Consider the following 13,745-nt stretch of genomic DNA (forward strand, 5'->3'; position numbering starts at 1 on the left):
TCATGGCAATTTGGTGTTTCTAATCCATTTTGCCTCCATTCTTTCATTGTCAGAAATTCATAATTGCATCCTCAAATGTATTTCCAGGATGAGCATTCACAGCATTTTAGGTAGCAAGATTTTCAGCTCATGAATAAATAAATCTTTGCTCATTTCAATTGCTGACCCATACCCTCAAACTAAATCTCCTGGCTCTGGGCTTTCATAAAGAGGAAACAGTTGGTTGGTCCTTTTCAGAAAACTGTATGTCTCAATGAGATTCATTACATTCTCCTAAATTGTAGGAACCCCAATCCAGGGTCAAATTTTTAAATCTTCACTAAACTGGTTCCAAGTCCAGTTTATCTTTTCTTGGGTATGGAGGCCAAAAATGTCCCAGAGTCATCAAAATGTTCCCGAAGCTCAAAATAAGGTAATCGACGCTCCTGTAAATATGTGCTTCATTCCTTTGAACCAGTGCCATTGTACATTTGCCTTTCAGATGGTTGCTGTACCAAATATTTGCTACTTGTTTCCTGAGCAGCTGGATAAAGATAAAGATCTCTGGCCCTATTTCTCCTACCAAGATGTACAATGTTGTTTTTCCTCACGCCTCACGTCAGCAACCACCTGCTTGCGTAGTCGCTAAACTTCTGTCCTTGCCGACACTGCCTTCTCCTCACAGCTCATTTTTTAAAATCTAACTTTGTATGCCATCATCAGCTAACTTGGATAAGATACAAGATGTGCTACTGTGTAAATAATCTGTGTAAACTGAACAATTGCAGGCCCAATGCTGATCGATCAATGTGCAATCAAATGCATGAGACCGAGAAATAGTTTGCATAAGTTTGCCTTTTGTGTTGAACGATCATTGTGGTCAAAGCTGAAGCCAAATGGTTGAGGGTGTATCCATCAGGAATATCAGAGCTGAAATGCTGTCGGTGTAATGTTGGAACGAGGCTCTTTTCTCATCAAGGCTGAGAACACAGTTCTTCAAAATAATTAAAGGCTTTGATGGAATTGATAGAGTTTAATCCATTGAGCATCACAAAACCTGGTGCTTTTTTAAAATTTCTTTTAATTTTTCAGCTTCTGACAAGACCTGCATTTGCCCATCCCGAATTCACTTTGGCAAGGCAGTGGGTGGCTGCATCCACCACCCCTGTCCTTGGTGGTAGAAATCCTAGGTTTGTGAGATGTTGAGAGAGTAGCCTGAGCAAATAATTTTGTAGATGATGTATATGGCACTTTGCAGATATTGCAGCCAATCTGCACTGGTGCATATATTTTCGGTTGGCAGGATGCCAGCTAAGTGGACTGCTAACAGCGCCATCGCTGTGCCTCTGAGATGGATGAAGCATATTCCATCAAACTCTTGATTTATTCCTTGTGGATGATGAAAAGATGTTGGAATGGCAGAAAATGGGTTGCTCACCGCAGCATTACCTGTACGTTCTTGTAGCCTGGTCGACTTGAGTTTCCCATCACTGGTGAGCACCCAGGATGTTGATATCAGGGAACTTGGTAAATAGTAATGCTCTCAAATGTAAGTAAATACTCTATTGATGGAGATGGTCATTGCCTGGAAGTTTGTGGTATTTATTACTTGCCACTTCTCAGCCAGGCTGTTTAGGTCTTGTCTTATGGAAGCTATAGAGAGAAACACAATAGGCTGCAGATGCTGGTCTATTCAGTATCTATAGGAGACAAAGATATATGGCCAACATTTTGTGCCTGAGCCCTTCCTCAAGGAAAAATCAGAAAAGGTAGAGGCAGGATATGTCAGAAAGTCTCAGAATTCAAGCGATGATAACTGGGGGAGGAGTCCAGATCAACAAGAGGTGTTAATTGGATGTGATAAGGGACTAGGTCAATGGTTTTCAACCTTTCTCTTTCCACTCACGTACCACTTTATGTAATCTCTATGCCATCGGTGCTCTGTGATTAGTAAGGGATTGCTTAAGGTGGGATGTGAATGGGAAGGGACGGTTGAGAATCACTGCTCCAGACCCAATTGTGACTGAAATATTTTGCTTGAGAAAATTTGTCATTGGCCCATTTCCTTTGGAGTTATGAAACCATGCACATAACGAGTCAATTAGGTATGATTAAAACTGAGGTTTTCAAACTTTTTCTTTCCACCCTTATGGCATAGGGAATACTTAAAGTGGTATGTGAGTGGAAAGAAAAAAGGTTGAGAACCACTGGACTAGGTAGAATTTATGTTTGTGTGAAAGGAGACAAGGAGTGGAGAGATGACGGGGAAAACAAGGGGGTGGGGGGGTTGTTCTAATGAAAGCCAGAAAATTTGATATTAATGCCATCCAGTTGGGGAAATCTCAGTCGGAAGATGAGGTTGTTCCTCCAATTTACGGGTGGATTCAGATGGGTGGCTACTGGGAAATCCACATTATTGTGGTGGACAGACCTGAGGTGCTCAACAAAGCAATCTCCCAGTCTGCATTCAGTCTCCAATGTAGCGGAGAGGCAGCGGGAGTACTGGATGCAGTAGATGACCCCTGCAGATTCACAAGTGAAACGTTGCTTCATTTGGAAGCACTGCTTGGGTCCCCGAATAGTGCTGAGGGAGGAGGTGTGGGTGTAAATGGAGCATCTCCTATGATCACAGGGATAGGTCCCAAGGGGAAGATTGGTCTGGAGGAAGAAGTGAACAAGGGAGTCAGGGAGGGAGTGGTCCCTGCGGAAGGCGGAGAAGGGAATGTGTGTTTAGTGGTGGGATCATGTAGTAGATGGCGGAGGAGGATGTGTTGGATGCGGAGGCTGGTGGGGTGGTAGGTGAGGATAAGGAATTCTGTCCTTGTTGCAAGTAGGGGTGATGGGTCCAGGGCAAATGTGCGGGTAATGGAGGATATGCAGTTGAGTGTCGAGTTGACGGTGGTAGAGGGAAAACTATGTTGTTTGAAGAAGGAGGACATCTCTGATGATCTAGCATGGAAGTCCTCATCCTGGGTGCAGATGCAACGGAGACAGAGGAATTGAGAGAATGGAATGAAATCCTTACAGGGGACAGGGTGGGAAGAGGTGTAATCGAGGTAACTATGGGAGAGTGGCAAATGAAGTTTAACATTATGCAAACATCAACAACTATCCCCATTTATGACCTTATGATCAAAGGAAAACCATTGATGAAACAGCTGAAGATGGCTGAGCTGAGGACACTGTCCTGAGGAATCCTTGTATTAATAACCCTGGGCTGGGATTATCTGTCTCCATCAGCCACAGCCATTCTTTGTTGTGCAAGATATGACTCCAGCAATTTGAATGCTTCATGTTTGATGACTGTTGACTTTAGTTGTACAGAAGTTCCTTGATGCAGAGTGGACACTCACTTCACCCCTGAAATTCAACTTACTGATCCATATTTTGCCAAAGACTGTGATGAGGTTTGAAGTGAAATGGTTCTGTAAAACCCAAACTGAATATGTGCAAGCATGTATTACTGAGAGAGGCCCATTTGGATGATGTCTTCAACAATGCTTTAATCATGTTGCTTCATTAAAGTCAGCAAGAAATGAAATGAGGAATTCATAAGCAAGGTTACTTATTTAAGATTTTAATTTTTAATTGAGAGAAACAGTACAGTAGCACGGCCTTCTGGCCCACAAGCCTGTGCTGTCCAAATATACCCATGTGGCCAATTAATCTATAGACCCCATAAGTTTTTGGAGGGTGCAAGGTAACTGGAGCACCCAAAGGAAACCCACGCATATGCAGGGAGAACGTAACATCTCCTTACAGCCGATTTGAACATGGATCGCTGGCATTGTAATAACTGTGTACATGGTTAAAAAAATACCTCTGTGTAGCTAGTTTTTGGTAAACAGTAGAAGTAGGTTGTGTCATAAGATGCATCTCCAATTGCTGTGTCTAATGATGGCAGTATGCACTATGTCGTGTGTGCCTTGTGTCTTGGCTAAGATAAATACTGCATTTGAAGTTTTCTATAAGACTGATGTTACTTATGTCACTAAGGTTGATGGAACTTAGTGCTAACAGTTTGCAAAGGCAACCTGAATATACAAGAGCTCATTTAAAAAAAAATATATTACATCGTTTATCACAGGAACAGATAATTCAGCTTGACCAAGCCATGGTGGAATTTATTCTTTACTGGAATGCCTTGGTGTCCTTCCTCATCTATTTTCTATCCTTACACACTCCTCATATGCTTATCATGTGGTTCAGGTCAACCATTGCCTAAAATGAAATTCCACATTCTCACTTTTCCTTCTGAGTTCTTTATTTGTTTTTTTTTTGGTGACCTGAATTATGTTAATAGCTCCTAGTTCTACTGTTCTCTGTTAATGGATTCTTTGGCTTTCTCTTTTTTAAAAGAAAGTGCTGCCCCTTTACCCTCACGCTCTCTCATGCATGTGCACATGTGAATCTTCTTCCTGAGGCATAAAGTCTTAATTTCTGTGTCATCCTTGTAAAACTTTGCATCCTTTGTTCATTTTTACATTTGACTACAATGTAAAAAATATGTCCCTTTAGAATTTTTTAAAATTGCCTTATTTTCCTGATTATTATCATTTTTTTTGTTTTTAACTTTGCCTCAGTATTGTAGATTTTGGCAAGAAATATAATTATTTTTCAAATTAAGATTAATTTACCAATTCTACAATTTTATTAATATTACCTTATAATTTATAGCAGTATTTTTCTGCCCAGCTCCAAATCCAATAATCACATTTCTGGCACCAATATCTAAATTGTTTTCATTTGTGAGCAGCATTGATTCTTTTGGAACCACTTCCATTTCCTGTCACACTGATTGCTACCCTTCACCTCTTTCTGCTTTTTATCTGGCTGCTAACCTGCTGTCCATTCTGCCACTTCTCTTCTAACTCAGCGTGATTTGATTGTTTCCATCCGTGTTTACATTGTTACCTCTTCAAAGAATTCACCGGAGGTTGGTCGAGTGACATTTACCCTCTCAAAAGATTTCTTTATTTTTTTCTCTCTCCTTTTGACAGGATTTTATTATTTTGCCGATTAGCAGTTTCCAGCTAACTGATGTATTGTTTCCAAGCCCTTCAAGCCTATTCTATTATTTATGAGCTCACACTCATCTGTGATCCAAGTCCAAATGTCTGCCTCTTTTCCAATATCCCTTAAAGGCTTTTATAACGAATAATTTTAAAAACTTCACTCCTGAAAGACCCCACTCTATTTTTTATACAGTAGTTTAGACTGCTCATTCAATGGGTGTATTTTTTTCTATCATATCAATCCAGTTTAATATCTTGAAGACTTCACTCAACTTGCCCCTCAGCCTTGTGAATACGGGGAATAAAACAATTAGTTCATGCAATTTCCTTTTAAATTGAAGAATTGTTATAGCATTAGAGAAGTCCAGTTGTCCTATTGAGGCCATGTTAGGTCCCTGGAGAGTAATCTCAACCGTTCCTTTCCCCATTGTTTCTCTGTGACTACCCAAAGTTTACTCAGCTATCTTTTAGAAAGACCTTATTCCATCATCTGAGTTCCAGATTCTTCAAAGCCATGAGTGAAACTCAATAGTCTGAAGATACTAGAGGAACTCAGATGGTCTTTTCAGCATCAATAGGAGACAAAGATTTATTACCACTGATTTGGGCCTGAGTCCTTCTTCAAGGAAAAATCAAAAAAGGGAGAAGCAGAATGTAGCAGAAAGTCTCAGAATTCAAACAATGATGGCTGGGGGAGGAATCCCGACCAAGAAAAGATGTTAATTGGATATGATAGGGGACGAGGTAGAATTTATCATGTCTCTGTGAAAGGAGATAGGGAATGGAGAGACGGCGAGGGGGGGAGGGTGGGGGTGGGGGGGAGCAAGGGGGTTGGGGGGGAGCAAGGGGGTTGGGGGGGGTGGTTAACGAAAGTCAGAGAAGTCGATATTAATACCATCCAGTTGGAGGGAGCCCAGTTGGAAGATGAGGTGTTCCACGTTTAAAACAAAAATCACCTCGCATTTCAAACCTATACACCAAGACTTTCAGCCATTGGCTTTGTGACTGGCCTCCTCCCATTTACCATATCCAAACTCATTAAAATCATGTGCACCTCAATCAAAACCAGGGGCTAATGATGCTGACAGCTGGGCCAAAAAAAAATTTTATACAGGTGATGACAAGTCGGCTGGACGCCAGAGCAATAACTCGCTCAACCCCTTCAAATCAAATTTCTATATGTGCATTATGGCGAATGAAAGGTCCTGTCACATTTCACAGTTGGGTTTAGATAAAGTTAATTAACACACAGACCTTTCACCACTGAGAGAATTTGCAGCCAAATTTGTCTATTTGTATAGATTTATGAAAAACACAAATATATTTTGTATATCCTTCCCTTCTGACGTGGATTGCACAAAATTGTCCCCCCCCCCCCCCCATGTAATTGCAGGTGTGATCTGCCTCGGATATTGGTTAGCTATAGCATCATTCGCCTTGTTTCCCAACCTTGTAAAGGCCAGCATTCCAATTTTAATATTTTCCAAACTCGGCCCTCAGGCTAATTCTGATTTCTGCTATTCTGTCTTTTTACCTTTTATCAAGTGCCTATTCTATTTTTTTTCCAAGTCCAAAGTGAATGACCATGGACAAAATCAGTTAACCTTTCATTCATCAGCAAAGTGATAGATTGTATCATCAATAATGCTATCAAGTAATACTTACCAATAACTTGCTAACCAAAGCTAGTTTGTGTTTAAGCAGGATTACACAGTTACAAACTTCTTCACAGCCTTACTCCAAATGTACACCTAAGAACTACATTCCAGAGGTGAGATTAGAGTGGCTACTCTTGACATCAAAGCCAAATGTAACTAAGTATGACATCAGGGAATCCTGTAAAACTGAAGTTAATGGATATCAAGAAGCAAGCACTTCTCTGGTTGATATCGTAAAGATCCTCAGGGCAAACTACCGTCAAGAGTTTCATGAATGACTTTCCTTCATCATAAAGTCATGTAGAAATGTTTGTTGAAGATTGGGTAATGTTCAATTCTTTTTTTTTTAAAAAACTCATAAAATGAAGCAGTCTTTGCCCATGTTCAGCATTAGTTCACTTTGGACATGGTCTGATAAAGTTGCAAGTAGCCTTTGTGCCACAGAAGTGACAGGCAATGGCCATCTCTCACAAGACGGACAAATGCTTCTGCTCTTGATATTCAATGCATTCCCTTCATTATATTTTTCTTTCTTTGGCTTGGCTTCACGGACGAAGATTTATGGAGGGGTAACGTCCACGTCAGCTGCAGGCTCGTTTGTGGCTGACGTCCAATGCGGGACAGGCAGACACGGTTGCTGGGGAAAATTGGTGGGTTGGGGTTGGGTGTTGGGTTTTTCCTCCTTTGTCTTTTGTCAGTGAGGTGGGCTCTGCGGTCTTCTTCAAAGGAGGTTGCTGCCCGCCGAACTGTGAGGCGCCAAGATGCACGGTTTGAGGCGAGATCAGCCCACTGGCGGTGGTCAATGTGGCAGGCACCAAGAGATTATATAACCTACAAGAAATGAGCTGGGATCCATCAATGACCAGAAACCTAGGTGGACCAGTTACAATCACCATGGCTACAAAACCAGGTTAGTCACTTTCATCCTCTACTAGTTATCTCAGGAGTGGGATAAAATACTTTCCACTTGCCTTTGAAAGACTTGTCTAAATTATTTCCCCAGATTGTACTCTAATGGTTACTTTCTCTTAAATGTTCCTCCAGTTTTACTGATCTTTTGAACTGTAATTCCTGATTACCAAAGTCCTCTCCAATTGAATGGTTCAAAATAAATTTTGGATATCCATGAGCTTCATTCTTTCATTCCCCTTTACCCATTGCTCCTGTCCTCTTACTTATTTTATGCTAGCTGAAATCCACATCGATAATTTTGCTTTTTACTCTTTTGTGCATTTCTTACTCCACTTCCCTTACACAATCAGGTTGATAGTCTGATGCTTTATGCAGTTCTGTTTTTAGCAACATTAATTCTTCTTGTCTTTCTTGTTAGAATTGTCATTTCTGTCTGTGGTTTATTTTCTTTTGAAATGGCTGCTCTACCCCTTTTGTCTTCTCTGGCTCTTCTAAGTATCCGGTACACTGCCGTGTTTATTTAACAACCAAGATTTTACTTCAACCGTGTCTCAATAATTCCCATTACACCTGGTTCCTTGCAATGTATAGCTTTCTATTTTATTGCAAGTACTGTGTGCACCAATGTATAAATAATTTTTTTTGCACTTCTCTCTAAATGTGATTCCCATCTCAATTTTAAATTGTCTGTTCTTGCTTGTATTTGAATGCTTCGTTTTGAGTTGTTCACCCCTTAACCTTCACCTGTGCCCAGCATTATTACTTCATCCACTAACATCTCAAAAGAATTTTAGAATGGCCTTCAGCCCATTCTACTCATCTCTAGTCTTGAAATGAATTGTTGCTTCACCATTTCCCCACTTATCCATGTTTGAAGCTCTAATCTGATTGCTACTTGGCCACACATTAGTGCTCTGCCAGAGATCGTGGATACATCCTTGACCACAAATACTTTGTCAAAGTTCATCCTCAATATTACTTGCTTGTGATGCCATTTATCACTCTTTCAATGCCCTTTGTCAGCAGTTTATTCCATTCTTTGTGCTGCTTTCAAAGTCATTGTTATCCAACAATCGTTCCTCTCAGTTACCACTCAAAAGCTGGTTTCCTTTAGTCCCATCCTCATTCTATCTATTTCTTTATTTTCCTATCTATCCAGTTCATTCTCTTTTCCAGCCATCTATCATGCTTCAACTGTTTCTCCCCGCCACCGCACCCTCTGCAGTTTGCATACAGACCCAACCGCTCTATGGACGATGCCATCGCCACTGCCCTCCGTCTAGCCTTCACCCACCTGGAAAACAAGGACTTGTATTTTCAAATGCTGTTTATTCAGCTCAGCATTCAACACAATCAAACCATATGTGGTAAGGAAGATGAGCCTGCTGGGTCTAAACACGTCCCTCTGCAATTGGATTCTTGACTTCCTGTCAGGGAGACCTCAGGCAGTCCGGATCGGTAACAGCATCTCCAAGTCCACTGCTGTTCACTCTGCTGACCCATGACTGTGCAGCTAAACACAGCTGAAACCATATCATCAAATTCACTGACAACCCAACCATGGAGGGTCTGATCAGTAAGAATGACGAGTCATCGTACAAGAGATGAAGTGCAGTCACTTGTGCACTGCCAACAACCTGTATCTGAACATTAAAAAAAACATCATGGATGGTTATTGACTTCAGGAGAACCCAGGGGGACCAGGCTTCCCTGACCATTGATGGCTCTACCATTGAGGTCGTCAAGAATATCAAGTTCCTTGGAGTGTACTTGGTGGAGAACCTCATATGATCCCCTTAACACAAGATCCATAGCCAAGAAAGCCCAACAGTGCCTCTACTTCCTGTGAAGGCTGAGGAAAGTTCATCTTCCACCCTCTATCCTGGCTATAATCCACCGAGGATGTATCAAGAGCATACTGTGCAACTGCATTACCGCATGGTTTGGAAGCTGTACCACCTTGGACCGCAAGACCCTACAAAGGATAGTGAAATCAGTAGAAAAGATCATTGGGGGCTCTCTTCCTACCTTGAAGGACATTTACAACACTCAATGTTGACGAAAGGCAATAAACACTGTGAAGGACTCCACACACCCCTCACGTAAACTGTTCTCCCTTCTGCCATCTGATAGGAGATACCACAGCAATTTGGTCCTTGTATCCAGATTGGGCAAGAGCTTTATCCCCCCACCCCCCCCCCCCCCCCCCCCAAGCCATCAGACTCCCGAACTCCCAGAACATTTTGGGATAGGGTTCTGTGGACTGTTAATGAACAAGTCTTAATATTTTAAATGTGTTTAACTTCTATTCTAACGTATATTTATATAAATATGCTCCATGGTCCTGGAGAAACACGATCTTGCCCTCTGCGAACATGGTATGAACAATAAATAAAGGTGACTTGACTATATAGCTGCTCACTCAAAATCATATATTTATATCTGCTGGGATGCCCTTGCTTTTCACCGGCAGTTTCAGAACCTTTGTCCTTATATTCAAAATTACTTAGTAGTTATCCATATTCCTCTTTGCATCCCTCTGTGCTCTTGGTAATTCTTTTATAGACCACTAATTGTTGCTTTCTCTTCCAGTGGGAATTCTTTGCTTTTGAATTTGCATACAATATTGCAGTTGTTTCAGAATAATTCTAGAAGCTATTCCTTTTTGTCCCATCCTCTAATTCTAACCTCTTTTCCTTCATAACCAGGATCAACTTGTGTTGCTTCTTCATTGCCTTATTCTTAATGTGAGAAATGCCACATCATGACAACTTGTACACAGTAGTGGGTGAACTACATAGCCTCTCTCTGTGCAGTTGGTTAGTCATTTCTGTTGTTCTTGCTCCCATCCTTGCAGCCACTCCTCCAAGCCGATCGGCATAATCCTCTCTCCTACTTTTTTATCTAGCTTCTCTTTGCACGTTATTTGTCTTCACTTCTCTTGTGTAGCAAGTTCCACGTTCTAGCTTCTGCTTGTCTGAAGAAGTTTATCCTGAGCAGTACTCGATATTTGAATGTCTCCATCAATTTGTTCTACCTTATTTTGACCAACTCCTCCAACTTCCTGTCACCCTTCAGTGGTCCCAGGTTTTGTGCATCCTCTGTCACTTCCACGTCTATTCCAAGATTCTCTGATTATGTGTCCATCTTTTCATTCCTCTTTCTCTTTTGAGCCTTCATAAAAACTTATCTTGTCAGCCTGGTTGATTTGCATCCCCAAACCTCTGCCCTTTGGATTATAGCTGGTTCTTTTATACTTTTCTCTATTTTCTTCCCATGTCAACTAATTTGGTATGTCCACCATCCTTCATTAGTATGTGCTGTAAATTGGACTTGTTTCGATAATTACTCATGATGTGAAGTGGGAATGCTCCTTACTAATTTTTCCTTCTTTCACTGAAAGTATTCCATCTTGTGGCTGTTTTGGAAACTGGTTGGGGTTGCTACTTCTATTAGTTGATTTATTGAGTCATCTTTACATCTTTTTATTCATTTCACTGTCCAGCTTGAGAAATAAACTTTGAAGTTTAAGCAGTCAGTTATTGAATCTTAATTTATTTGCAATTATATCTATCCATTTATTATTTGTTAGAAGTAGAATTTTAAGATTTCAAATACAGTACAAATTTTCAAAGCACTTACAGAAGGAAAAGGGGAACATTAGCTACTGTTAGAGTTCAAAAATATAATTGAGGTGAATGGCATAGTTAAATAATGCATTTAATTAAAGGGCAAATTTACACGAATCTTGGACTGCTCCACCACCACAAAAGGACTGTCTGCACTATTGATGAGTCACTTTTTTGCATAGGAAAACAGTGAATATTTATGATCTATCTTTATATTTATTGCCTCTTTAATTCAATTGTGTTCTATTGACTTTGTTTTGGTAGTTTGTAGTGGCCTCCCATGTCATATGAGCACGTGGATCTTTATTTTGGTCTTTTTGATTGGTACACACCCTGTGCAAGCTTAAAATTGCAGAACAATTGGACTTCCTGGTTTCAGTGCAGCAAAAATGAGTTGAAGAGTTTGTTGAGTCTGGTCTTAAAAGTGCTAGATATATATTCTAATATTCTGTCTGTTCTGACTTCCAGTAAAGTAACCCTTTAAAGGAAAATTGTTTGAGTACATTGCACAGTTTTGAACATTGCATGTCCGTCCAAAAAAGTACATTATGTAACCCTCATTTGTAGATCCATAAGCATTTATACGTATAGATAAGTTAGTTTTGTGCTGGCTTGGCTCAATTATTGTTATCAGGTAAGAATTAGAATTAAGAAACAAGGATGTACCTGCCACATTATGTTTGGAATTCATTTTGAAAAGAACACCTGGTTCAAAACCAACTTTTGTATTTACTTTTTGACCCTAATTTTTTTGTATTCTACTTGTCAGGATCACGATCACTATGGCGAAGAGGTTGAGCACAGACCCAGGTGCTCAGAACCACAGTCACCACCACCAGTTTCACGGCATAAATCACACTACCGGAATCGAGAACATTTTGCCACAATACGTACAGCTTCCTTGGTGAGTACTTTTATTTAGTTGAAAACTGGCTATGGCCTTATATAAAGTTATTCCTGTGAAAACCATGCTTGTATGAATCTGATTGAACTCTGACTAGCCTGGTAACTTGAGGACCAGGTGGCTGCAGTGTGGTGGGTTTGGTATCCATTCCTGCGTGTACTTTCAAGAAGTATTTAAAATAATTTTCAGGTTATTCACCAAAGTGAGAATACTCAAATTTGGATGTATCAAAGCCCCCCCACCCTTTGTTTATTTAGCTTTGCTTTTAAAATTCCTTTCTGGCAGATATCTATGGCTTGGATCTCTGTTAAATGTCCCATATACACTGCTCTTAACGAATTAATGGTAGTGAAATGGAAAGATTTCAAATCTCACCCCACAGCACCACCTACTGACCAGCACGAAAGGAACTTGACAAGATTTCTGTTCGGAACTGGAAGTTTTAATATAACATAATGACACAAAATTGAGACAGGAGGTTGGATAGGCATATGTAGCATTATCTGGACTTTCAAATGGATTTGTCTCATTTTAAAGTCATGCATTCTGCATAGTTAAATATTATGATGCTCTTGTGGGTGACAGAGTTAAGGGTTATGGGGATAAGGCTGGAAAGGGGTACTGATGGTAATGATCAGCCATGATCTAAAATGGCGGTGCTGGCCCGACGGGCCAAATGCCCTACTCCAGCTCCTATTGTCTATTGTTCCACTAAGTTCAGGTGCATACAGTTAATTAGAGTGTCTTGCCTATCTTGGTCTTTCTCTGTCCCCTCTTCTGCCTTCTTCTCTTCCCCCCCCACCCTCCCCCCCCCCACCCCCAATAATTCTGCTTCTTTGTCATCACTCTTCCTTTTCCTTTTTTTGTTAGGTGGTATGATAAGGAATTCTTGTAGCTTGAATGTTCCCTCTTCCATAGCAATCAAACTTCTAATTTCACACAGAGGCTTGCATGTGCACAGTCCAACACAATTGCTTTCTGTCCCCAAGAGAAGGATGATTTCTGGGATGATTTCATCCATTTTCTTAATCCTCTTGGATATTCAAACTTTTCCACTGTCTTCAACATGCATCTTGCTTTTTTAAAACCATTCCAAATTAGAATAAATAAAATTAAAATACACAAATGCTGGAAGAACACAGCAGGCCAGGCAGCATCTAGTAGAAGCAGTAAATCAACATTTCGGGTTGGGACCCTTTGTCAAGACTGGTGAAAGAAAAGGATGTTCAGAGATTTGAAGGAGGGGGAGACTGGTGATGGCTAAAGGAAGAGAATGGGGGTATCTGTAATAGGCTGAAAGACGTATAATAGGAAGGAATGCTTAGAGAGCCTATTGGAGGGGGAGAGGAGGTTAGGAGGTATATGGAGAATAGGCAAGGGGAAAAGGAGAGAGGGGAGGATAGGGTGAGATGGGGAAAAAAGGATGGGGGGGTTGTTAACAGAAGTTGGAGAAATCAATGTTCATGCCATCTGGTTGGAGGCTACCCAGACAGAATATAAGGTGATCTTCCAACCTGAGTATGGCCTCATCTCAACAGAAGAGGAGGCCGTAGATGGACTAATCAGACTGGGAATGGGATGTAGAATTGAAATGTGTGGCCACTGGGTGATCGCATTTCCTCAGGCGGACAGAGCGTAGGTGCTCAAC

General features: G+C 40.8%; 1 protein-coding gene across 5 annotated transcripts in view; it reads left to right on the forward strand.

Annotated features, from left to right (window-relative positions):
• The window catches only part of taok1a (TAO kinase 1a), a 143,489-nt gene that overhangs the window by 109,019 nt on the left and 20,725 nt on the right, over positions 1–13,745 (forward strand). For all 5 annotated transcript variants that reach the window (XM_069910999.1, XM_069910998.1, XM_069910997.1 and 2 more), the window contains exon 13: positions 11,963–12,097. In XM_069910999.1, coding sequence (XP_069767100.1) covers positions 11,963–12,097 — 135 coding nt within the window. The remainder of the gene's footprint in view (positions 1–11,962; positions 12,098–13,745) is intronic.

This window comes from Narcine bancroftii, chromosome 14 (assembly GCF_036971445.1).
Source record: "Narcine bancroftii isolate sNarBan1 chromosome 14, sNarBan1.hap1, whole genome shotgun sequence".
Taxonomy (NCBI): domain Eukaryota; kingdom Metazoa; phylum Chordata; class Chondrichthyes; order Torpediniformes; family Narcinidae; genus Narcine; species Narcine bancroftii.